General features: G+C 46.7%; 1 protein-coding gene across 2 annotated transcripts; it reads left to right on the top strand.

Moving 5' to 3' along the window:
- Window positions 1-12,984: 12,984 nt before the first annotated feature.
- On the top strand, window positions 12,985-18,962 carry LOC142729051 (histone H3-like centromeric protein A). 2 transcript variants are annotated; one of them, XM_075849211.1, is made up of 5 exons: window positions 12,985-13,222; window positions 15,950-16,048; window positions 17,748-17,884; window positions 17,953-18,030; window positions 18,340-18,962. In XM_075849211.1, the coding sequence occupies exons 2-5, from the start codon at window positions 15,964-15,966 to the stop codon at window positions 18,469-18,471; spliced, it is 432 nt and encodes a 143-aa protein (XP_075705326.1). In that variant the 5' UTR covers window positions 12,985-13,222; window positions 15,950-15,963; the 3' UTR covers window positions 18,472-18,962. The 2 variants fall into 2 exon arrangements, with proteins under 2 accessions (XP_075705326.1, XP_075705327.1); XM_075849212.1 differs by having other exon boundaries at window positions 15,947-16,048.
- The last annotated feature ends 8,174 nt before the right edge of the window (window positions 18,963-27,136 follow it).

Genomic DNA, 27,136 nt, shown 5'->3' with positions numbered 1-27,136 from the left:
ACTTTGTACTGTTATATGTGGCTTAAAACTATCTCTTAAAATTGTTATCAAGAATACAAAATATCTTCTATTTCTTATTTGGCTATTATTCATACATAATATCATCCCATCAGTTTCTTTTATTACAATCGTAGAGTTGAGCCTCTCCTTGTTGCATCTTTCATAAATCTTATTTATCATTTCATTTCTATTTTTACTGGTTGTATATTTCTGTCGATACTGTAAATCTGGTTCATAACAACAAAACAACAGCCGTCTCTTCTTGTATGCTAATGTTGGCTGTTTTGTCTATGTGAAGGTACACAGTCCCTCCATGTGGTCCTTTTCTCCAAGTCCCTTCGGTTGTAGTCACATTTGTAGTATAACACGGGTCATTGGCCTTACAGGTGTAGTTACCCTGCTTTCTATCCACTGTGGCATTCGCCCACCCTGTCCTGAACTGTTCCAGTGATTCTGTACTGATTACGTGTACAGGAGTAGCAGTTCTGCCTTTTTGTATAAGAGCACACGCAACAACCGCCGCAACAACCGCAAAGATCTTCATTCTTCTGGCTGAAGAACCTTTTTACAATGACTGGCGTGAATCCAGCTTGCCTTTCCTTCGAGCTTCATTGAGGTGCTTGTAACGAGTAGGACTTGAAAAGGACCATCAAACCGTGGCTCAAGGCTCTTCCTCACGTGTCTTTTGACAACGACCCAATCTCCTGGTTCTAGCTTATACGTCAACTGAATCAGGACCTGGAATGGAAGCAAAGACTTGTGCATACACCTTGGTCAATTGTTTGTTCAGCGTTTATACATAATCTGTTAGTCTACCATACTGCATTTGGAGCACCTGTGGAAAATAACATCCTAATCTGGGAGCCGACCCAAATAAGATCTCATATGGGCTGAGACCTGTTCTTTTTGTGGGCGTGTATCTTACTGAGAACAAGGCTAATGGTAGACACTCGGTCCATGGTTTCCCGTTTTCTACCATTGCTTTTTGGATTTTCAATTTGAGAGTCCCATTTAGTCTCTCAACCTTCCCACTACTTTGTGGATGGTATGGTGTATGTAGGGCTTGACTTATGCCTAGAGCTGACAACACATGGTTCATGATTTCACCCGTAAAATGAGTTCCTCTGTCGCTCTCCATCATCTCTGGAACTCCATATCTGCACACCACCTCGTTGATCAGTTTCTTTGCTGTAGCTACGGCTGTAGCTTTGGTTACTGGAAAAGCTTCTGGCCATCCTGAAAAGAGATCAATACAAACAAGCACATACTCATAGGTACCAACTTTTGGTAATTGAATATAGTCTATCTGCAGTCTCTGGAACGGATATATAGGTCTGGGTGTGTGCTTCTGTGGTACTTTTACAGTTCTTCCAATATTATGTGTTGCACAGATCATGCATCCTTGTGTAAAACTGCTGGCCATCACACTAAACCCTGGAGCATACCACACCTTGTTTACCAAGTCCATCATTGCCGTTTTTGATTGGTGAGTCGCTCCATGTGTTATTTGGGCCATCATTGGGAACATTGTCTTAGGCAGGCACAGTTTATTCTGGCACTGCCAGAGGCCATCTTTTCGTAGCGTTGCTCCTTGGGCCGTCCACTTGTCTTTTTCTTCTTCTGTTGCTTGTCCTTGAAGTTTTTGCCGTAGTTCCGGGCTTACAGCTGGTCTTGTTTCCTCTGGATCGTTTATCTGACATACGGCTGCTAACACGGGTAGCTTCTGTGCTGCTTGCTTTGCCGCTTCGTCTGCCGGGGCATTTCCCCTTTTGTCTCTGGTGAACTCACCTTAGTGTGAGCTTTAATTTTTACTACTGCTACTTCTGTGGGTAACATCAGGGTCTCCATCAAGTATTTTACAAAGTCTGCATTCTTTTCAGGTGTACCTGCAGAGGTCAAAAATTGTCTTGCCCTCCATATGGGGCCATAATCGTGTGCAATCCCAAAAGCATATCGAGAGTCAGTGTATATATTTGCTGTCTTTCCTTCTGCATGTTGGCATGCTGCTGCCAGGGCCTTAAGCTCCGTTTCTTGTGCTGAGCGGGACGCTGGTAAGGAGGCTGCTTCTAGGACTACATCTTCGGTGGTTACTGCATATCCTGTAAGAAAAGATCCTTCTACACAATACCTTGAACCATCCACAAAGAGTATTAGGTCTGGGTTTTGGAGTGGGGTATCTCTTACATGTGCGAACCCCACTGTTTCCTGGGCCATAAGAGCCATACAATCATGTTCATCAGTTTCAGGCAAAAATTGTGACCATACTTTACCTACGTCTTCTCCCCCTTGCTCCAAAGGCAGTAAGGTAGCTGGGTTCAATGTAGTACAGCGGTGTAAAGTAACCTGCTCAGGAAGAAGAAGAGCACAGGTTAATCTCAAATGTCTTGCAGTTGACAAATGCTTAGGTTGTACTTGAGTTAGAATAGCAGTAATATCATGTTTTGTTTTGCCTTCTCCCTCATCTAAATCCATAAAAACTCATGTGAGTGACGTCACATCACCTCCTGTGTAACTTTGCTGGAGGGGGATGGTCTCTTACACATAAACCAAAATTGTACCTAATCAGTTCCTTCACCCTTCCCCCCTTTGTGGACTCTGCGAGAGTAATGTAGCAGAGTTCAAAACTACATCTCAACATAACACTAATTTAACCCCTTGTAATGTGCAACAGCCTGAAACAAAAATGACTTTTTCCTGACAAACATGTTATCTATACAATGACATAATTCATGTGTGAAATCAAAAACAAAACAATTGTAGTTAGTTATTCAACAAAACAGAAAATATTATCTCTGATAACATTAATTACTGCAAACCAATAAACAGTATAACGGTGGGGGCACATACATTTTCAATACCCCGTGTCTCACAGTATCTGTAGTTTAATACATCTGAATTTTCAAAACACATGAAATCTGATCACATCATAACACATAAATATCGGAACTTTTATAACCAACAGCGCTTGCGCAAAAGAGAAGAAATTTATTTCGGTTTGTAGACATTACTGATATATATATATATATATATATATCTCAGCAGTGCATATTGAGATCCCTTTGTCTCATCAGCCCTGCAGACTGCACCCAGTCAGCCCCCCTCCTCCTCCTCCCAAACACAGCACACTTTAGAGGGGAGGGAGGGGGGTCACAAACTCACAGCTTCTCACAATCTTAACACTTTCAATGCCGGCAAAACAACATACGTATCTGCAATCATTCATCACACCATTGTATAGGAATTATCTACGTTAATGTTTAACCGTACAATCTGTCGGCCACCATCTCTATCTTATAATTACGTGTTGTTTCATCAGTGAACTAGACTGGAACTTCTGTAAATAGAAAAAACACTACAAATAACAAAATTAACAAGGTGATTATTTCATACTGATTTGGATGGGCCGGGCGTGGCCACATCAGGGGCAGGGGGGGGGGCAGCCTCTCCCATTGGAAACAGTGCGCAGGGGGTTTCCCACCAACAATGAGGACACACTCAACATGAGGTACGGACGCCATTACCGGGCGTCGGCTGGATCAGCATTTAATGTTGTGTCCATTCATTTCAAGAACAAGATTACATTTCTTATCTCACTAGCAGCTGTTCTTCACCTCCCCCTTCTCTTGTCACACTAGTTGATTCTAAATTATACCATATGGGAATTTACTATAAGGTCATTTGCAACTTTAAAACAACTACTACTTCTATAGCTTCCTTTGCTTTAAACTTTACTTTATAAAATATGAATTTCCTCTGACAACCTCCTGCACTTTTACTTCAGTGTATTAACATTACATACATTTGTAGGCTCTTTGTTGCTTTCTAAAAGATGCTACAATCCATCTACTCCAATCTGCTTTGTCATTTGACTCTGTGTGGTTCTGGACTATCCAACTGAGCCAAATTACAACCAACTAAACAATAATCCCACATAGGATCTGCTCATTATATCATCTATATTTTTCCAGATCTAATCTTCCCGCTTTTCCCATTCCACATGCCTTCATTAACTGATTCGTTCCTTGCGTTGCCTTTTTACCTTCTCTTTCTGCTACTGCCTGTTTGGCTGTCAGTCCTTGTGGGTGCTCATCTCGTAATAGGAACACCAAGTTCCCCATTTTACCTAGTTATAAGTGGTTGCCTATGGGCAGACCCTAAGTTACGTAGGGGGTAATTTTCCTGATAGGTGAATTTTTTTTTTTTTTTTTTTTTTTTTTTCCCTCACCTATTTTAGACAGTTACTTATCCCCTCGAAACTCCTTAATAGGAACACCAAGTTCCTCGTCTTGTGACTGTAAGTGGTGGCCTTTTTTGGCACACCCTAAGTAATTCAAGGGGTAAGTTTCCTGATAGACAAATTTCTTTCTTGCCTATTTTCGACAGTTACTTATCCACTTGATACTTCTTATTTTGTTACAGATTTTTTTTTCCGTACTAACTCTTCTACTCTGGCCAGAGGATCTTTCCCTTTCACAGTCCTTTTATAACTTTCCTCGTCTGAGACACCACTCAAGGAGATATCCTCCACACCATAACAGTAATATGACAAATATTCCTAATCCAAATAACAAGGCAAACGTAAAATCAAGCTGTTCATTTGACATGCCGGATTATCGGATTGCAGAAAATTCTGGAATTTTGAGCTGAAAATCAGTGCATGATAATCCCCGCAAGTACCTCAATGCTGTACACACATTTTCGGTATTTTGCCGGATTATCAGATTGCACAAAATTTTCGATTTTCGGGCTTAAATTTAGCCTATCATAATCCCCGTAGTCACCTGAAGCATGTACACATGTTTCTGGTAATTTGCCGGATTATCGGAAGTTTTTTTTTCCAAAAACAATTTCCTTATTCTAAAATGCATTTGTGACACAAAACTGGGTTTCTACAACATTCATACAAATACTGCCATGGAGATCAGGCACTTTATCCTGAGGGTAGGATTACATATAGACTTGACCAGATTTTTACACTAAAAATACCCTCATGTGGCCCCTCTATCCCTCAGGAGTACTACCGGGAAGGTGACCTACCAGACAGGAAGGTGCAGAGCAGAGTTTGTAAGAATTAAGTCTTCTTACCTTGCTGCAGCAGTGGTCTGCACGTTCCTTCGTCCGGGTGGTCGCCATTCAAGTCCCGGGAGATCCCCTAGGTGGGGTGCCGTCCTTCTGGTCAAGTCCCTGGTTCGGGCGCCAATTTCTGTGATCGCAATTTGAGGTCACGTTACGCCTTGATCTCCATGCAGGTTCAAATCAGGTGGGGGGGGTGCGAGCTGCTCGGAGAAGTAACAGATACACTGAGACGTTTCTCAAGGCAAAATACTTCTGACTTTATTTAACTGTAGTGGTCGCTTTTATAGCGTCAGAACAAAAACATTCCATAACATATGAGTCATCTGTATATTCAATAAAACCCATTGGTGGAACACAAGGTATTCCCTTTTATGCTTAGGGGGGTTGGTCAAGTGATTGACTGCCATCTGTTCGCAATTTCAAAAGAGACAGCAGAGCAGCTGCAAACTATTTCTTCTCTTACCCTTTCTAAAATACCCATTCTACTGTAACACATGCTCTCCTCTATAACATTTCACTCCTTGGGGCCCCAGATACATTATACATATATTTATTCCATAACAGCAGCGATGATCAGACGATAAATTGCACTGATTGGTCAGCTGATCACATCTTTTATGCGTCCCAAAAAATCGTCGTTGTCCACAGCGTACAAACAGGGGATGTGCTGCCGACAATACGTAAACTGTACGAGCACGGACCATCGTATTAACCATCGCTCATCCCCGTACAGCGTGCGTCGGCTCGTGTAAATGAGCGCCGACTCACTGGATACATCGTTGATCGTGCAAGTTCCATCTAGTGAAAAACTGTAAACAGGGAGGAGGGGGATGCAGCTGCAGTTTCTTATGCCCCACGCACGCGACCGTATTTTTCATCAGTAAATACAGCAGGGACTCTCCCATAGAAGTCTATGGGCGCTTCCGTAAATATGGGCGGCTATGGATACGCATCCGTACTCTGACCGTATTTATGGAAGCGTTGCTATGCAACATGCTGATGACATCATTTGCATCCTCCCTCTTTTTTTTTACGGATCCGTATATACCGATGCAATATGGACAGTTTTTCGGGATAGATGAAAATACGGTCGTGCGTTACTTGGTGTTGCAATGAGGGGGGAGGGGTAGCGGCTGGTACTTGCTAGTTATACTATTACTGATATACTCATTAAAGGGGTCTTCCCATCAGACACATTTATGACGTATCCATAGGATGTCAGGTAGATGAGGGTCCCACCTCCGGCTTTGTCTGATCTGTTTCCGTAACTCCCATAGTAGTGAATGCGGGTCCCAGAGGTGGGACCCCAATCTACCTGACATTTATGACATATCTGCTCGTTTGCTCCGGTCACACGGAGCTATGGATAACACGGAGCTATGGATGACACGGAGCTATGGATAACACGGAGCTATGGATAACACGGAGCTATGGATAACACGGAGCTATGGATGACACGGAGCTATGGATGACACGGAGCTATGGATGACACGGAGCTATGGATGACACGGAGCTATGGATAACACGGAGCTATGGATGACACGGAGCTATGGATGACACGGAGCTATGGATGACACGGAGCTATGGATAACACGGAGCTATGGATAACACGGAGCTATGGATGACACGGAGCTATGGATAACACGGAGCTATGGATGACACGGAGCTATGGATAACACGGAGCTATGGATGACACGGAGATATGGATAACACGGAGCTATGGATGACACGGAGCTATGGATAACACGGAGCTATGGATGACACGGAGCTATGGATAACACGGAGCTATAGATAACACGGAGCTATGGATGACACGGAGCTATGGATGACACGGAGCTATGGATAACACGGAGCTATGGATAACACGGAGCTATGGATAACACGGAGCTATGGATGACACGGAGCTATGGATGACACGGAGCTATGGATAACACGGAGCTATGGATAACACGGAGCTATGGATGACACGGAGCTATGGATAACACGGAGCTATGGATAACACGGAGCTATGGATAACACGGAGCTATGGATAACACGGAGCTATGGATGACACGGAGCTATGGATGACACGGAGCTATGGATAACACGGAGCTATGGATGACACGGAGCTATGGATGACACGGAGCTATGGATAACACGGAGCTATGGATAACACGGAGCTATGGATAACACGGAGCTATGGATGACACGGAGCTATGGATAACACGGAGCTATGGATAACACGGAGCTATGGATGACACGGAGCTATGGATAACACGGAGCTATGGATAACACGGAGCTATGGATGACACGGAGCTATGGATAACACGGAGCTATGGATAACACGGAGCTATGGATGACACCGAGCTATGGATGGCACGGAGCTATGGATGACACGGAGCTATGGATGACACGGAGGTATGGATAACACGGAGCTATAGATAACACGGAGCTATGGATGACACGGAGCTATGGATGACACGGAGCTATGGATGACACGGAGCTATGGATAACACGGAGCTATGGATGACACGGAGATATGGATAACACGGAGCTATGGATGACACGGAGCTATAGATAACACGGAGCTATGGATTACACGGAGCTATGGATGACACGGAGCTATGGATAACACGGAGCTATGGATAACACGGAGCTATGGATAACACGGAGCTATAGATAACACGGAGCTATGGATGACACGGAGCTATGGATGACACGGAGCTATGGATGACACGGAGCTATGGATAACACAGAGCTATGGATGAGGGTGAGCGGTCGTTACTCCGATCGCTCGTCCCCATACGTTATTATCATGTCGGCAGCGCGTTTCTCTGTTTACACAGGGAGATGCGCTGCCGACAACAATAATATTTCACTTTTTTAAAACGATACGACCAGCAGATGATTGGGTGTTTGCTCGTTCATCTGCGGATCGCTGCCCTTTTTACAAAGCGCAATTATCAGCAACGAGCGTTATATGAACACTTGTCTGCCCGATAATCGTCCTGTGTAAAGAACATTTTAGGCTAAGTTCACACTGAGTTTTTTGACGAGTTTTTTTTACGGGGAAACCGCGCTGCAAAACTCTTCAAAAACTGCCCTATAATGCCTCCCATTGATTTCAATGGGAGGCGTCGGCGTCTTTTTCCCGCGAGCAGTAAAACTGCCTCGCGAGAAAAAGAAGCGACATGCCCTATCTTCGGGCGTTTACGCCTCTGACCTCCCATTGACTTCAATGGGAGGCAGAGAAAGCGTATTTCGCGGTGTATTATGCCCGCGGCGCTCAATGGCCGCGGGCGAAAAACGCAGCGAAAATCGGCGTGCAGGGAGAGGAAAATGTGCCTCAAACTTCCAAACGGAATTTTGAGGCAGATATTCCTCCTGCAAAAAACTCAGTGTGAACATAGCCTTAGGCCTCATTTACACGAGCGTGTGCGTTTTGCGCAGGCAAAAAAATGCAGCGTTTTGCGTGCGCAAAAGGCACTTGACAGCTCCGTGTGTCATCAGTGTATGATGCGCGGCTGCGTGATTTTCGCGCAGCCGCCATCATAGAGATGAGGCTAGTCGACGTTAGTCACTGTCCAGGGTGCTGAAAGAGTTAACTGATCGGCAGTAACTCTTTCAGCCCCCTCGACAGTGAATGCCGATCACAATATACACCAAACTGTGAATAAAAAAAAGACGTTCATACTTACCAAGAACTTCCTACTTCCTCCAGTCCGGTCTCCCGGCCGTTGCCTTGGTGACGCGTCCCTCTCTTGTCATCCGGCCCCACCTCCCTGGATGACGCGGCAGTCCATGTGACCGCTGCAGCCTGTGATTGGCTGCAGCCTGTGCTTGGCCTGTGATTGGCTGCAGCTGTCACTTGGACTGAATTGTCATCCCGGGAGGTCGGACTGGAGGAAGAAGCCGGGAGTTATCGGTAAGTCAGAACTTCTTTTTTTTTTTTACACGTTCATGTATATTGTGATCGGAAGTCACTGTCCAGGGTGCTGAACCAGTTTAACTCTTTCAGCACCGTGGACAGTGACTGTCTCCTGACGTCGCGTACCGGAAATTTTTTTGCCGGGTTCGGTCAAAACGAGTTCGGCCGAACCCGGTGAAGTTCGGTGCGCTCATCTCTAATTTGACACTCCGTTTGGATGTTTGTAAACAGAAAAGCACGTGGTGCTTTTCTGTTTACATTCATCCTTTTGACAGCTCTTGCGCGAATCACGCAGTTCGCACGGAAGTGCTTCCGTGCAGCATGCATGGTTTTCACGCACCCATTGACTTCAATGGGTGCGTGATGCGCGAAAAACGCACGATTATAGAACATGTCGTGAGTGTTACGCATCGCACTCGCCCTGCGCAAAATTCACGCATTGTCTGCACTGCCCCATAGACTAATATAGGTGCGTTCGACACGCATGAAAAGCATGCGCGTCGCACGCGCGTATATTACGCTCGTGTAAATGAGGCCTGAGGGTATGTTCACACGGCCTATTTACGGACGTAAATCGGGCGTTTTTGCCCCGAATTACGCCCGAAAATAGCGCCTCAATAGCGCTGACAAACATCTGCCCATTGAAAGCAATGGGCAGACGTTTGTCTGTTCACACGAGGCGTATATTTACGCGCCGCTGTCAAATGACGGCGCGTAAATAGACGCCCGCGTAGAAGAAGTGACCTGTCACTTCTTTGGCCGTAATTGGAGCCGCTATTCATTGACTCCAATGAATAGCAGCGCTAATTACGGCCGTAATTGACGCGGCGTTCAAGCGCCTGCACATGCCGGTACGGCTGAAATTACGGGGATGTTTTCAGGCTGAAACATCCCCGTAATTTCAGCCGTTACGGACCCCCGCCGTGTGAACATACCCTTAGACTCATGTCCTGGTTACTACACTTCAGTGGAAAGCTACCAGCAGTCGCCACTAGGGGGAGCTACTGTAAATGTATTTATATTGTGCTAACTGACGTTAACCCCTTAGTGACCATCCCATTTTAGGCCCTAATGACCGAGCTATTTTATTCGTTTTTCTATAGTCGCATTCAAAGAGCTCTAACTTTTTTATTTTTTCAGCACCCCACAGGTGTCTCATATTTTATTAGAAATGGGCAGTGAAAATGAAAAATGACATTATTTTCCAATAAGATGCAGCATTAGTTAAAAATGTTTCATTTTCTCAACAAATAAAGGAGAAAAAGCACCGTAACATTTGTAAAGCAACTTCTTCAGAGAAGGGAAATACCCCACACGTGGTCATAAACTGCTATTTGGACACACAGCAAGGCTCTAAAGGGAAGGAGCGCCATTTAGTATTTGATGAGTGGAGATTTTATAAGATTCGTTTTTTGACACCATGTTGCATTGAGCTATAGTACCAGTACAGTGGTACCCCCCGAAAAATTACCCCATTTTGGAAACTAGATCCCTCAAAGAATTGATCTAGGGGTGTAGTGAGCATTTTGACCGCACAAGTGTTTCGCAAAAATGAGTAAACAATAGATGTTGCAGATTGAAAATGGCTTTTTCCACAAATATGCCATTTCAGTGCCCAATGTGTTGTGCCCAGCTTGTACCACCGTAGACACACATCCCATAAATTGTTAAGCGGGTTCTCCAGAATACACCATATGTGGTCATAAATTGCCGTTTGGGTACACTGCCAGGCTCAGTTGGACCACCATTTGGCTTTTGAAGCGCAGATTTTGCTTGGTGTATTAGTGGTATTTCAGCTTATAATGTGGGGGCATATGTGAACTGGGCGGAGTACATCAGGGTATATGTAAGCTGTGCGGAGTACATCAGGCTATATGTAAGCTGTGCGGAGTACATCAGGGTATATGTAAGCTGGGCGGAGTACATCAGGGTATATGTAAGCTGTGCGGAGTACATCAGGGTATATGTAAGCTGGGCGGAGTACATCAGGGTATATGTAAGCTGTGCGGAGTACATCAGGGTATATGTAATATGTGAGGAGTACATCAGGGTATATGTAAGCTGTGCGTAGTACATCATTATATATGTAAGCTGTGCGGAGTACATCGGTATATGTAAGCTGTGCGGAGTACATCAGGGTATATGTAAGCTGTGCGGAGTACATCAAGGTATATGTAATATGCGCAGAGTACATCAGAATATATGTAAGCTGTGCGGAGTACATCAGGGTATATGTAAACTGTGGAGTACATCAGGGTATATGTAAGCTGTGCGGAGTACATCAGGATATATGTAAACTGTGGAGTACATCAGGGTATATGTAAGCTGTGCGGAGTACATCAGGGTATATGTTAGCTGGGTGGAGTGCATCAGGATATATGTAAACTGTGGAGTACATCAGGGTATATGTAAGCTGGGCAGAGTACATCAGGATATATGTAAACTGTGGAGTACATCAGGGTATATGTAAGCTGGGTGGAGTGCATCAGGATATATGTAAACTGGGCGGAGTACATCAGGCTATATGTAAGCTGTGCGGAGTACATCAGGGTATATGTAAACTGTGCGGAGTACATCAGGGTATATGTTAGCTGGGTGGAGTGCATCAGGATATATGTAAACTGTGGAGTGCATCAGGATATATGTAAACTGGGTGGAGTACATCAGGGTATATGTAAGCTGTGCGGAGTACATCAGGGTATATGTAATATGCGCGGAGTACATCAGGATATATGTAAACTGGAGTGCATCAGGATATATGTAAACTGGGCGGAGTACATCAGGGTATATGTAAGCTGTGCGGAGTACATCAGGGTATATGTAATATGTGAGGAGTACATCAGGGTATATGTAAGCTGTGCGTAGTACATCATTATATATGTAAGCTGTGCGGAGTACATCAGGGTATATGTAAGCTGGGCGGAGTACATCAGGCTATATGCAAGCTGTGAGGAGTACATCAGGATATATGTAAGCTGTGCGGAGTACATCAGGGTATATGTAAGCTGTGCGGAGTACATCAGGGTATATGTAAGCTGTGCGGAGTACATCAGGGTATATGTAAGCTGTGCGGAGTACATCAGGGTATATGTAAGCTGTGCGGAGTACATCAGGGTATATGTAAGCTGTGCGGAGTACATCAGGGTATATGTAAGCTGGGCGGAGTACATCAGGGTATATGTAAGCTGGGCGGAGTGCATCAGGGCATATGTAATATGCGCGGAGTACATCAGGATATATGTAAGCTGTGCGTAGCATAAATACGGTCAGAGTACGGATGCGTATCCATAGCCGCCCATATTTACGGAAGCGCCCATAGACTTCTATGGGAGAGTCCCTGCTGTAATTACTGATGAAAAATACGGTCGCGTGCGTGGGGCATAAGAAACTGCAGCTGCATCCCCCTCCTCCCTGTTTACAGTTTTTCACTAGATGGAACTTGCACGATCAACGATGTATCCAGTGAGTCGGCGCTCATTTACACGAGCCGACGCACGCTGTACGGGGATGAGCGATGGTTAATACGATGGTCCGTGCTCGCACAGTTTACGTATTGTCGGCAGCACATCCCCTGTTTGTACGCTGTGGACAACGAGGATTTTTTGGGACGCATAAAAGATGTGATCAGCTGACCAATGAGTGCAGTTTATCGTCTGATCGTCGCTGCCCGTGATCGAAAACAAGCGCTCGTATGATTATCGGCATTGGTAAAGGGGTCTTAATGTCAATAAAAGTTTTTTTTTTAATATCACAACGTTTCTAAGCATTTTCTATAGAACTTGATAGAAACCCATCGAGCCTAAAATAGACCCATCCTGGAACCCAGGGGTATAAACAGGCTTTTCTTTACAGCCCGAGGTCTTGATGACGTCATTGAGACCGCGCGGTTATATTATTATTATAGATTGTGGGAGATCAAACATCAGGATATAGTTTTGTTGGCTTTAGCGATGGTTTGAACATTTGGTGTAATTCTTCTATTAGCCACAAGGGGGCGATACATAACCTGGAAGAACGCAGTGCGGGAGCCTTTTGGTTTTTCTTGGCTTTTATATTGTGGGGCTATTATATAATCTATACCAGTGGTTCCCAACCGGGGTGCCGAGAGCTGTTCAGGGGTGCCGCGGCTCGCCCCCGACGTTGTAGCAGACGTGACGCGCGGACGTCTGTTACAAGCACCGCCCACAGCTTCCCACTAGAAGCCTGACGGAGGGAGAGGAGCCATTAACACTGGGCAGGGTAAGTGGGTTTTCTTTACTTTCTTAGCAGTTGTGTGAGAAATGGAGCCAGGGGAATGTGGGTAGTTGTAGTTCTCTCCTCTTATACCTCTTCCCTGTAATGTCCTCTGATATCCCATAATAACAGCCTGGACATGCTGGGAGTTGTAGTTCTCTCCTCTTATACCTCCTCCCTGTAATGTCCTCTGATATCCCATAATAACGTCCTGGACATGCTGGGAGTTGTAGTCCTCTCCTCTTATACCTCCTCCCTGTAATGTCCTCTGATATCCTGTAATAACGTCCTGGACATTCTGGGAGTTGTAGTCCTCTCCTCTTCTACCTCCTCCCTGTAATGTCCTCTGATATCCCATAATAACGTCCTGGACATGCTGGGAGTTGTAGTCCTCTCCTCTTATACCTCCTCCCTGTAATGTCCTTTGATATCCCATAATAACGTCCTGGACATGCTGGGAGTTGTAGTCCTCTTCTCTTATACCTCCTCCCTGTAATGTCCTCTGATATCCCATAATAACAGCCTGGACATGCTAGGAGTTGTAGTCCTCTCCTCTTATACCTCCTCCCTGTAATGTCCTCTGATATCCCATAATAACAGTCTGGACATGCTGGGAGTTGTAGTTCTCTCCTCTTATACCTCCTCCCTGTAATGTCCTTTGATATCCCATAATAACGTCCTGGACATGCTGGGAGTTGTAGTCCTCTTCTCTTATACCTCCTCCCTGTAATGTCCTTTGATATCCCATAATAACAGTCTGGACATGCTGGGAGTTGTAGTCCTCTTCTCTTATACCTCCTCCCTGTAATGTCCTCTGATATCCCATACTAAGTCTGGACATGCTGGGAGTTGTAGTCCTCTCCTCTTATACCTCCTCCTGTAAACTTTCTCTGATATCACATAACATCCTGGACATGCTGAGAGTTGTTGTTCTTATACCTCCTTATTTATTCCTTCCCCAGGGGTAAGCACACTTTCTGTCTGTGATGGTCCCTTTACTAGAGGGGCAGATGGTTATTTTATCGGGGGGCGGGGGGACTGAGGCTGATGGTGGCTTTACTGGAGGGGGCTGATGGTCATTTTACTGGGGGGACGGAGGCTGATGGTGGCTTTACTGAGGGGTCATTATAATGTGAGTGGGGGGCTGACGGTCATTACTGTGAGTGGGGGGCTGATGGTCATTACTGGGAGTGGGGGCTGACGGTCATTACTGGGTGTGGGGGGCTGACGTCGTTACTGGGAGTGGGGGCTGACGGTCATTACTGGGAGTGGGGGGCTGACGGTCATTACTGTGAGTGGGGGGCTGACGGTCATTACTGGGAGTGGGGGGCTGACGGTCATTACTGTGAGTGGGGGGCTGACGGTCATTACTGTGAGTGGGGGGCTCACGGTCATTACTGTGAGTGGGGGGCTGACGGTCATTACTGGGAGTGGGGGGGCTGACGGTCATTACTGGGAGTGGGGGGCTGACGGTCATTACTGTGAGTGGGGGGCTGACGGTCATTACTGTGAGTGGGGGGCTGACGGTCATTACTGGGAGTGGGGGGGCTGACGGTCATTACAGTGAGTGGGGGGCTGACGGTCATTACTGTGAGTGGGGGGGCTGACGTCATTACTGGGAGTGGGGGGCTGACGGTCATTACTGGGAGTGGGGGGGCTGACGGTCATTACTGGGAGTGGGGGGCTGACGGTCATTACTGGGAGTGGGGGGGCTGACGGTCATTACTGGGAGTGGGGGGGCTGACGGTCATTACTGTGAGTGGGGGGCTGACGGTCATTACTGGGAGTGGGGGGCTGACGGTCATTACTGGGAGTGGGTGGGCTGACGGTCATTACTGTGAGTGGGGGGCTGACGGTCATTACTGTGAGTGGGGGGGCTGACGGTCATTACTGGGAGTGGGGGGCTGACGGTCATTACTGGGTGTGGGGGGCTGACGTCATTACTGGGAGTGGGGGGGCTGACGGTCATTACTGTGAGTGGGGGGTCTGACGGTCATTACTGTGAGTGGGGGGCTGACGGTCATTACTGTGAGTGGGGGGCTGACGGTCATTACTGGGAGTGGGTGGGCTGACGTCATTACTGGGAGTGGGGGGCTGACGGTCATTACTGGGAGTGGGGGGGCTGACGGTCATTACTGGGAGTGGGGGGCTGACGGTACATTTTCGCTGCTGCGTGTCTAGAGATCATATGGATTATTAGATGTTTTATTTCTGTATATTTGTACTGCATTGTTGCAGCTCATCGTCCTCCAGCTGCGGCCTTTCATTTCCATGACGACTGCTCCACTTTTCCTTTGCTCCAGTTTTAAATTTCCCACCTTTGTCTGGATTACGGATTCTCTGTAAGGTTCTGTGCACACGACCTATTTTCAGGTGTTTTACGCCTCGAATCACGCCTGAAAAGACGGCTCCATTACGTCTGCAAACATCTGCCCATTGCTTGCGGGATCTGCTGCGGGTAGCTCTTCTGTTGCCGCATTATTAAATAGATCATTGATGTCGCTGTTCTGGTAATTGATGCCACGAGGATCTATTGTATTCATTGATGCAGCGTGCGTTAATTACTGACATCCGGCAATCTCATATCTTCACCGTCAATGTCATCACTTTCTTGTCACTTGCATTGGTGGCATCAGTCAGTATAAAACCGCTCAGTTTATCCTACCTCACCTGTCATTCTGCTGAATTGTCACCGTCTCTTATCTGCTTAACTGATTGTATGACTCTCAGCAGCGTTTTACATCATCATGAAACCACCCCAGAAAAGCTCGTCCCGCAGGAAGTCGGCGCATCCGCAGAAGAAACCTGCAGCTCCTCCTCAATCTCCGCCAAGTAAGAGAAAGTTGCACCTTGATCATCTTATCACTCTCATTATATATTTTATTTTAAAAATGAATTCCAGATAACCTCGGGTCGTGTAATACTAGATTGTAATCCGTTTCTCAGCTTTATATCTTAGAGGGTTCGTTTCTATGCAGGTAAAAATCTGTTACATACAGAAATTTCTGTAGCACAAGGCCGCCACTAGGGGGAGCAAACTGAGGACTGATTTATATAGGCACAACAGGAGCTGTATGCATGTGCACAATCGTCTCCCCCTAGTGGTGGTTGCAGGAAGCACGTTACTATATGGCCCTGGGAAGGGAATCTGAGAACACAGCTCACACCCATGAAGATATATTATGAAATGAGGGATCTAAGAATTTCCAACCTGCAGTCCGACCGCTCTATTCATTCCCTATGGGATCGCCGGAAATAGTCAAGTTTGACTGCTCCTTGCCCAATTATGCACTCTGCCGTGAGCGGCTCCGCGCAAGCAGGCGCGATGTTGTGACGTCAATTTCTGAGCCTTTTTTCTACTCCGTTTATGCAGCGTGTGGATGAGACGTGTTTTATCTCATCCACTTTGCTGCTACTGTATTATGCTGCCGATTTTTCCGCATTATAATACAGGTGTACGCCGTATTTACGCAATGTGTGCACTGACTCTAACCCCTCCACCCCCCCCCCCCCCGCCAGTCCCCGCAAAAATGTTCTTGCATCAAACCGGTCCTCGGTGCAAAATAGGTTGGGGACCACTGCCATAGAGAATGACTTGAGTGACCACCACTCTGGGACCCGCACTCTTGTTAACAACCCGCAGCGATCCGGCATTTATCACCTATGTTGTGGATAGGTGAAAAATTATTTTCGTGGTACAACCCCTTTAATCAGGTATCAATGGGACTTGATGGACCCCAAATTATCAGTCATAGAAAAGTATCTAAAATTTGAACGTCCACATTTATATCCTTTTTAGGTCCAACATTCTGTGCTGATTAATTTCTTAATGTCGTTTTACAGCAGTTGGAGCACAGTTTTCTGAAACGGAGCTCTAAATCTCCTGCGTAGACAGTTACATGGTATAATTTTGTCTCCCTGCAGCCACCACTAGAGGGAGCTCACTGCATACTGTTTTGTTACCAAGTTCAATGTACAACCATATAGAATGAGCTCCCTCTAGTGGTGGCTGCAGGTAGCATGTTATGTTTTAAATCTGTTTACCTGATGTTCCTTGGGGGACATTAAGGTAATAGGCCATGTTCACACAGGGCAGATATGCGGCGTAAAAGTACACAGCGTATTGGCCCTGGGCACCTGAGGTAATTCTGGCTGAAAAACTGCAGTTTTTCGGCTGGAATGTCCATAGAAGGTAGAAAAAAAACCATACTTACCCGTAGCCATGGTGACGTGTCCCTCTGATGTTCTGCAGCAGTCATATGGGATGAGACATCATCCCTGGAGGCCGGGTTGAACGCAGGAGCAGAGAGATCTGGGTAAGTTTGGCGGGTTTTTTTCCGCTGCGTCTGGATGAGATTTGTTTGAATCTCCTCCACTCTTCTGCTTCTGTATTACGCTGTGGAGTTTCCGCAATGAATTCGGTTGCAGAAAATCCGCCGTGTTTACCCTACGTGTGACCCCGGCCAGACAGTGAATTTCCATGTAGCGGGAGATTCATTTTCAGCTGTGATTATGGATTTCTTTCTTACAGGTAGAGGGGAAACAAGTCACAGACCGAGCACACAACGAAGAAGACGCTACCGCCCAGGAGCCCGTGCACTGATGGAAATAAGAAAGTACCAAAAATCAACCAATCTTCTCATTCAGAAAACCCCGTTTTTCCGCCTGGTGAGTGGATGTGTCCTCTGCGGCTGCTCCTCTTTATTGTCGGTGATATTCCCCTTTTATTCTTGCAGGTGAGAGAGATCTGCCTGACGTATTCCCGCGGCGTGTTTTACTACTGGCAAAGCTCCGCACTTATGGCGCTACAAGAGGTCAGTATCTCATACAATGCACTGTCCATGTAACGCATGGGTCAACCAGAGAGGGAGCTGCTCTTTGCAGTGGTTCACTACTCAGCCCCCGCCCCCTCTAACATATCCATATGCCCTAGCGGGACATTTGCATAGGGGTTGTGATGCATTGTGGGAGTTCCAGAGGCCAGACCCCCCCCCCACCCCCCCACCATCACTCTAGCTAACAGCTCATAAAAGTGAAATCTGATCAGTCCTTCGAGCTGTGTAGTAAATTATACCGGGAGTGCTGTCACTTTAAGAGGGACTAATGCTCTTCTGTATCCACAGTCAGCTGAGGACTTCCTCGTGAGTCTCTTTGAAGATTCTTACCTCTTCAGTCACCAGGCCAATAGGGGCACTCTCTTTGTGAAGGACATGCAGCTCGCACGGAGAATCCGAGGCATCCCGTATGAACTGTGATAACGCTGCCGTTTTATCTCTCAAGATTTGATGAAGAATGATCACGTGTAAATAGTGTTATATTAATGGAGAAAATCTATTGGGAAATACAAGTTTTACCATTGCATAAAAGATCCAGTTTGGAAGAGTAAACCGGCTTTAGCGCCCCCTCCTGACACTGGTTACAGTGGAGGTTTTTTCTTTGTTTTATCTGTTCATGGGAAAGTTGTTACCACCAATATGGCTGCCACTGCAGTTTGCAGGGTGGTAGTGCAGTAGTTTTTCTGTCCAGCTATGTAATGGGTTATAGGGGTCCAGGATGTAGCACAGAAAATGACCACAAGGCGGCACTGCTGGACAAAACCGCTAACAAAGACGCTGGACACAACCGCTAATGAAACCTGATCTGGCCGACCTTCTAATTGTTCTGCTGAGTTTATGATCTGCTTCCTGTTTTTATTCTGTCAAGATTTGTTAATTTTTTCAAATAAAAAAAAAAATGTATATTATAACTTTGATCTTCATCATTTTAGACTAATCTTCATAAGGGCTTGGATATGATCAATGACTCCAGCTTCGCTGTAGTTCAATACTCTTGCTCTGTCCCACCCCCATTCTTTACACTGCAGCTATGTTTGTTCAGAGTGTTTGCTGTGTGGGTGGGTGTGTGGGTTGGGTCCAGAATTATTTGGGCAGTGACACAATCTTCATGATTTGGGTTTTGCTGCCACCACATTGGATTTGAAATGAAACAACTGAGATGCAATTGAAGTTGAAACTTTCAGGTTTATTTCAAGGGGTTAAACAAAAATCTCCTGTGAAAAGTTTAGGAATTGCCACCATTTTTCTACACAACCTCCTCATTTCAGGTGATCAAAAGTGATTGGACAAATTAACATTACCATAAATGTTTTTTTTTAATACTTTGTAGAGAATCCTTTGCAGGCAATGATGGCCTGAAGTCTGGAACCCATGGACATCACCAGACGCTGGGTTTCCTCCTTTGTTTTTGTTTTTTTTTTATATTTCAAATTTTTTATTTTCAAAAAAAGAAATGGGGATACAGAAAAAGAAAAGGGGGTGACATGGGTACAGAAAAAGCCCATGAGGGCCGATCATTTCAACCTATATTTCAACAACAATAAGTAAATATGCAATCAAAGTCCTCCCAACATAGTACCATCAATACACTACAAGCATTAGTATAGCAAGACAGGAATACCAGCATTACACCCTCATCCGCCCCTCCATCACCCACATCTCAGTCAGTTCTTAGTAACGATTGATTCAAATAGGGAAGTAAACGAAGGGTAGAAGGACAAATGGAAGGGGGGGGGGTATAGGGAAAATCTTAAGAGGGAGAAGGGGAGATGTTCTCCCCTCACTCTCCCCCCCCCCCCCACAGCACATCACAGACCAGAGAGAACTCAAGAGCTCCCTGGTTCTCCACTAATCAGTTCACCCATGGCCCTCTTGTATCTGTTCGACTTGCAGAAGTCAAACCAATAGAACCAGATTTTCTGAAACTGCGTTGCTCGTTCGGGTGCGGAATGGAGCAACTCCTCCATTCTCCGAATTTCGTGAATGCGCTCCAGCCATTGTCTAGTCACAGGAGGCTCAGAGGATCTCCAACCCCCCGGAATACAAGCCTTAGCTGCGTTCAGCAAATGTCTCACTAACATCTTCCTGTAGCGCCCCACAGGTATATCGTGGTGGTGCAGCAAAATCCATGCCGGATCATCTCCCAGCGAGATTCCTGTGATCTCCAGAATGATATCTTGAACCTCTGACCAATAGGTGCGAAGGTTCTCACAGCTCCAGAATATATGTAAAAGCGTTCCCTCTTCTCTGCCGCATCTCCAACATAAAGGAGAAACATCCGGGAACATTTTATGTAGCACATGTGGGACTCTGTACCAACGGGATAGTATTTTAAAACTGGTTTCCTGATAGGTGTTACTAATAGACGCCTTATGTGTGAGGAGCATGATCTTTTCCCTTTGCTCTTGTGTTAGAGTAATCTGAAGATCTCTTTCCGATTTCGTAATATATGGTGGGATGAAATCCTCAGCAGGAGTGAGCAGCACGCAGTAAAGACTGGACAGGGCCCGTCTCACATGCCCCGTTTGAGAACACAAAGTTTCAAAGGAAGATAGAGCTCGGTCATAGGAAGCCGGTGTAGGTAGTCTTGACAAGTAATGAGTCAATTGTAACGCCTGCCATTGGGACGCGTCCGGGAGACCCTCTGGCTGGGAAAGCTCTTCTACACGCAGCCAGGGCCGCCATCAGGGGGTATTAGGGGTACTGGTGTGAGGGGCCCGGCCAAACCTAACTGAAAGGGGGGCCCGGCAACTGCCGCGACATTCTTTTGGTAGGAAAAAACGGGCCCCTGCCCAGGGGGACTGTTTTTTTCACCAAAAGAATGTCGTGAGCTGCTGCGGGCCCCCTCCCCATGGGGGGCCGTCAAACCGCGCGCACGCGACCGATCGCGCGCACAAGGAAACTCCCGCGCGTGCGCAGTCGCGAGCGCGCACCCACGAACGCCCGCACTCGAGACCGCCCGCGCTCGCACCCGCGAAAGCCTGGAAGCACGCACCCGCGATCGTCCGCGCGCGCACCCGCGAACGAAGCACGCGCAGCCGCGGTCACGCATGGACAAAACTTACCTGGAGCCTGGCTGGAGGTGAAGGACTGGACGTCTGGACCAAAGACCTCGCCTGGAAGACATCGCCGGAAGAGGACTGGAGTGGGAGCAGCTCTTCTGACACGGTGAGTAAATTATCTCAAAGTGCTGTTTATGTATGGCCCTGTTCACACAGTATTTTGCAGGCAAAAAAAAATCTGCCTCAAAATTCCTTAAAGAATTTTGAGGCAGATTTTGACTTGCCCACACTATCTTGTCGCGTTTTTTTGCCGCGTATTTTGCCCGCGGCGATTGAGGACAGCAGACAAAAAACGCAGCGAAAAATGAATTTTCTGCCTCCCATTGATTTCGATGGGAGGTCAGAGGCGGAACCGCGGCAAGAAAGGACTTGCTGCTTTTTCTTTTTTCCGCGACTGGCTCCCATTGATTTCAGATTAAATCAATGGGAGGCGGTTTTGGAAGTTTTTTGGTGCTGATTCTGACGCAGTGTCCGAGTCAATATCAAGGCCCAAAAACTCTGTGAACTGGGCCTTATTGTTAGGGCTTATTCAGACGAACGTGTAATACGTCCGTGCAACGTGCGTGATTTTCACGCGCCTCGCACGGACCTATCTAACTCTACGGGGCCGTGCAGACTGTCAGTGAGTTTCATGCAGCGTGTGTCCGTGTGTCCGCTGCGTAAAACTCACGACATGTCCTATATTTGTGCGTGGTTGGCGCATCACGCACCCATTGAAGTCAATGGGAGCATGAAAATCACGCCCAGCACTTCCGCAGCAGTATAAACTATGAATGAAAACAGAAAAGCACCACGTGCTACAAACATACAAACAGAGTGTCATAATGATGGCGGCTGCGCAAAACTCACGCAGCCGCGCATCATACGCTCCTGACACACGAAGCTGTTATGGACCTTTTGCATGCGCAAAATGCCACGTTTTTTGCGCGTGCAAAAAGCACACGCTTGTGTGACTCCGGCCTTAGGGTAGGAACACACTAGGCATGAACACTGCGGATTTTATGCAACACATTTTATTGTGGAAAATCTGCAGCGTATTACAGTCGCAGCAGAGTGGATGAGATTTGAACAAATCTCATTCACAGGCTGCAAAAAAAATGGACCTGCAGTGTGGCTTTTTAAGCCGCAGCATGTCAATTTATTCTGTGGAATCGCTGCTCCTCTGTTGCGGAAATGATGCGGTTCTGCCGCAAAAATCACAAAATGAGAAAAAAAAAAGGTACTTTTTTAAATTTATAAAAAAGTTTAGACTTCCCCCGGCCGTAGTCCTGGTGACACGATCCTCTATTCTTAGCGCAGCCCGGCCTCCTGTCATGACGTTTCATCCCATGTGACTGCTGCAGCGGTCACATGGTCTACAGCGTCATCCCAGGAGGCGGGGCTACGTTCAGAAGAGAGAGATGCGTCACCAGGACTACGGCCGGTGCAAGTCTAAACTTTTTTTTTCCTGCAGGATTCCTGCAGCGGACAAGCCTCACGAAACCTGCGCCACTATTTGGTGCGGTTTTGCGGGCAGTATTCCCTACGGCTACCGGGGCGGATAAGCTGTGTAGTTTTACTCAGCATATCCGCCTAGTGTGTCCCTTATGATGTCGCTCCTGGAGCTGCTGCCTGTCTCTAAATAGGCAGTTGGTCCAGTAGAATTTGGAATTTATTTATTTTTGTGAACCAGCTTAAAAAAATACAAAACTTTTGTGTTAGGGCCTGTTCACATCACCGTTCGCTTCCGTTCCGGGGTTCCGTCTGAGGTTTCCGTCGGGTGAACCCCGCAACGGAAAGTGAAAGTGACAGCACAGTTTCCGTCACCCTTAGCGCAGTCGACTACGCTATTGATTCCGTCCGAAAACAAGCCGGAATGGTGACGAACGGAAACCATTAGCGATGTTTCCGTCACCATTGATCTATGGTGACGGAAACATCGCTAATGGTTTCCGTTCGTCACCGTTCCGGCAGGTTTTCGGACGGAATCAATAGCGTAGTCGACTGCGCTAATGGTGACGGAAGCTGTGTTGTCACTTTCACTTTCCGTTGCGGGGTTCACTCGACGAAAACCTCAGACGGAACCCCGGAACGGAAGCGAACGGTGATGTGAACAGGCCCTAACACAAAAGTTTTGTATTTTTTTAAGCTGGTTCACAAAAAAAAATAATTCCAAATTCTACTGGACCAACTGCCTATTTAGAGACCGGCAGCAGCTCCAGGAGCGACATCATAAGGGTAGGAACACACTAGGCGGATATGCTGAGTAAAACTACACAGCTTATCCGCCCCGGTAGCCGCAGGGAATTCCGACAGCAAAACCGCACCAAATAGTGGCGCAGGTTTCGTGAGGCTTGTCCGCTGCGGGAATCCTGCAGGGAAAAAAAAGTTTAGACTTGCCCCGCCCGTAGTCCTGGTGACGCATCTCTCTCTTCTGAACGTAGCCCCGCCTCCTGGGATGACGCTGTAGACCATGTGACCGCTGCAGCAGTCACATGGGATGAAACGTCATGACAGGAGGCCGGGCTGCGCTAAGAATAGAGGATCGCGTCACCAGGACTACGGCCGGGGCAAGTCTAAACTTTTTTATAAATTTAAAAAAGTGCCTTCTTTTTTTTTCTCATGTGTGATTTTTGCGGCAGAACCGCAGCATTTCCGCAACAGAGGAGCAGCGATTCCACAGAATAAATTGACATGCTGCGGCTTAAAAAACCAAAAGCCGCACTGCAGGTCCATTATTTTTGCAGCGTGTGGATGAGATTTGTTCAAACCTCATCCACTCTGCTGCGACTGTAATACGCTGCGGATTTTCCACAATAAAATGTGTTGCATAAAATCCGCAGTGTTCATGCCTAGTGTGTTCCTACCCTAAGGCCGGATTTACACGAGCGTGTGCTTTTTGCGTGCGCAAAAACGTGGCATTTTGCGCATGCAAAAGGTCCATAACAGCTCCGTGTGGCAGCAGCGTATGATGCGTGGCTGCGTGATTTTCGCGCAGCCGCCATCATTATGACACTCATTTTGTATGTTTGTAGCACGTGGTGGTTTTCTGTTTTCAGTCATAGTTTATACTGCTGCGGAAGTGCTGGGCGTGATTTTCACGCACCCATTGACTTCAATGGGTGCGTGATGCGCGAACAATGCACAAATATAGGACATGTCGTGAGTTTTACGCAACGGACACACGCTGCATGAAACTCACTGACAGTCTGCACGGCCCCGTAGAGTAACATAGGTCCATGCGAGGCGCGTGAAAATCACGCACGTTGCACGGATGTATTACACGTTCGTCTGAATAAGCCCTAACAATAAGGCCCAGTTCAGAGTTTTTGGGCCTTGATATTGACTCTGACACTGCGTCAGAATCAGCACCAAACAACTTCCAAAACCGCCTCCCATTGATTTAATCTGAAATCAATGGGAGCCAGTCGCGGAAAAAAGAAAAAGCAGCACGTCCTTTCTTGCCGCGGTTCCGCCTCTGACCTCCCATCGAAATCAATGGGAGGCAGAAAATGCATTTTTCCCTACTTTTTTTTTGTCTGCTGTCCTCAATCGCCGCGGGCAAAAAACGCGGCAAGATAGTGTGGGCAGGTCAAAATCTGCTTAAAAATTCGGTGCGCGGTTCCAGGCGGTCGCGGGTGCGCATGCGCGGGAGTTTGCGGGTGCGCGCGATCGGTCGCACGGGCGGCAGTTTTTGACGGCCCCCATGACGACCCCCATGCTACCCAGGGCCGCCATCAGGGGGGGTATTACGGGTACTGATGTGAGAGAACCGGCGAAACCTAATTGAAAGGGGGGCCGGCAGCTCACGACATTCTTTTGGTGAAAAAAACGGGCCCCATTGCAGGGGCCTGGTTTTTTTCTACCAAAGGCAAGTCGCGGCAGTTGCCGGGCCCCCCTTTCAATTAGGTTTGGCCGGGCCTCTCACATCAGTACCCATAATACCCCCCCTGATGGCGGCCCTGGGTAGCATGATATAGTGCTGGACGGAGTACCGTTAACAGGCGGTGCCACGGTAGGGGGGCCCAGAAAATTTAGCTGTAGGGGGCCCTGAAATTCCTGATGGCGACCCTGCACGCAGCCATGCATTGCCCCTATAAAAATGACCTACTCTAAAATGCCCCTGCTGTACCCATATCTTAAAGGTCTGATCTGACAGACCTGGGCCAAATTCCGGGTTACCCAAAACCGGAGTGAGGGGTGATAACAGTTGTGATATTCCCTCTCTACTCCGCACCTTTCTAAACACCTGTAAAGTTGGATATATGGTAGGATGATCACAAAATTATTTTTTTCTATATAATATTGCTTTTAGTATGTCATTAAAATAAATTTTATTTATTTGTGTTGTACTTTTTCTTTTTTTTCTTTCTTTTACCTTATGAGGGCTGCCATTTTTTTTTTATCTCTGCATGTGTCGATTAACGACGCATACAGAGATGGAATACGGCAGCTACAGGGCATAGGAGTCAATGAACGGGAGCCGTTCCATTGACTCTGCTCTCTGTCTCTGTACTGCGCAGACGCAGGTCAGAGTCACACAGCAGAGCAGCTGTTTGCAGGGAGATAGCAGGCGCCATACTGAAGACCAGCTGCACTGCAGGTAAGGTGTGTGTCTCTGTCTGTCCCACTCTCTATCTCACAGACCCCCGCTCTCGTGACCCCCGACGGGCCCCCTTCCCCCTTGTATGAAGGACACATGATGCAACTGTACTGGGAAAGCCCTGAACGATAAATCTCTCTAGTTGTGCTGAGACTGTTTGGGGATGTGACTAATGAACCTCTCACACTCCAGTAGGAGGGGTAATGGTGGTCACCCAGCTTTCCCAGAACCCTGAACGATAAATCTCTCTAGTTGTGCTGAGACTGTTTGGGAATGTGACTAATGAACCTCTCAGTCTCAGCACAACTAGAGAGATTTATCGTTCAGGGGTCTGGGAAAGCTGGGTGACCACCATTACCCCTCCTACTGGAGTGTGAAAGGTTCATTAGTCACATCCCCAAACACACTCCAGTAGGAGGAGGTAATGGTGGTCACCCAGCTTTCCCAGACCCCCGAACGATAAATCTCTAGTTGTGCAAAATCAAGTGTAATCAAGCATTTTTTTTAATGTGCTTTTTGGCACGTAAAATGTGCAAAAAATACACGGCGTGTGAACCGGTCAACTGAAAAGTCATTCTCTTCACTTTCATCATTCTAAGGGTATGTTCACAGGCAGTGTTTTCAGCTGAAAAATCGGAAGCAGGACGCCTGCAAGCGTCTGCCCATTGGTTTCAATGGGAGATACGGCGTTCTGTTCCGACAGGGCGTTTTTTACGTGGTCGTTTTCCAAAACCGGCACGTAAAAAGACGCCCGCCAAAATGAAGTGTACATCAATTCTTGGGACGTTTTTGGAGCCGTTTTTAATTGACTTTATAGAAAAACAGCTCCAAAAACGGCCGTAAAAACGTGAGTTCGATTAAAAAATGGCTGAAAATCAGGAGCGGTTTTCCCTTTGTTTAGTAAGCGTATGAACATACACTTAGCCTTTTGGTGTTTCCTATAACTTCTGCCAGATGCAGAATCACACCCAAAATGGCTGCCGGACACTGCTTAGCAATTTGAAGACACCTTTTCTTGGCTTGTGGGAGGGGGGGGGTGAGATTCCCTCCCACATTTACGGCAGCTGTGAGTCAGGTTGCTTTGCCTTATTCACCTTGCTGTAATTCTGGGAAGTTCTCCCCCTGGTGGCCAACATGGGAAAACATGTCAAATTATTATTTAATTTTTAATACTTTCCACCATTTGGAAGAAAAAAAAAATACAGCAAAAAACTTAAAAAATATAATAGCAATAAGTAACAACACTTAAAAAAAAAAAGGTTTAATTCGCGACACATTCCCTTTAAGGCAGCAGAATAGGCTAGTAAAGCTCTGTATATTGGCACACACCTCACACTCCATTACGGACCATAATTGCAGATAAAAATACTCATCCATTCATTTCTATTGCAAATGGACACCTCCTATATTTACAGGGCCACCTGATCGCATCCTGCAATAT

This window comes from Rhinoderma darwinii, unplaced genomic scaffold (assembly GCF_050947455.1).
Source record: "Rhinoderma darwinii isolate aRhiDar2 unplaced genomic scaffold, aRhiDar2.hap1 Scaffold_706, whole genome shotgun sequence".
Lineage (NCBI taxonomy): Eukaryota > Metazoa > Chordata > Amphibia > Anura > Rhinodermatidae > Rhinoderma > Rhinoderma darwinii.
Note: the sequence above shows the minus strand (reverse complement) of the source record. Positions and strands in the feature narration are given on the sequence as shown.

Excerpts from the sequence above, each read along its gene's own strand:
- LOC142729051 (XM_075849211.1), top strand. The coding sequence starts at position 15,964 with ATGAAACCACCCCAGAAAAGCTCGTCCCGCAGGAAGTCGGCGCATCCG. Across the intron at positions 16,049-17,747 it reads TCCTCCTCAATCTCCGCCAA|GTAGAGGGGAAACAAGTCAC; the intron begins GTAAGAGAAAGT and ends TCTTTCTTACAG. Across the intron at positions 17,885-17,952 it reads AAACCCCGTTTTTCCGCCTG|GTGAGAGAGATCTGCCTGAC; the intron begins GTGAGTGGATGT and ends TTATTCTTGCAG.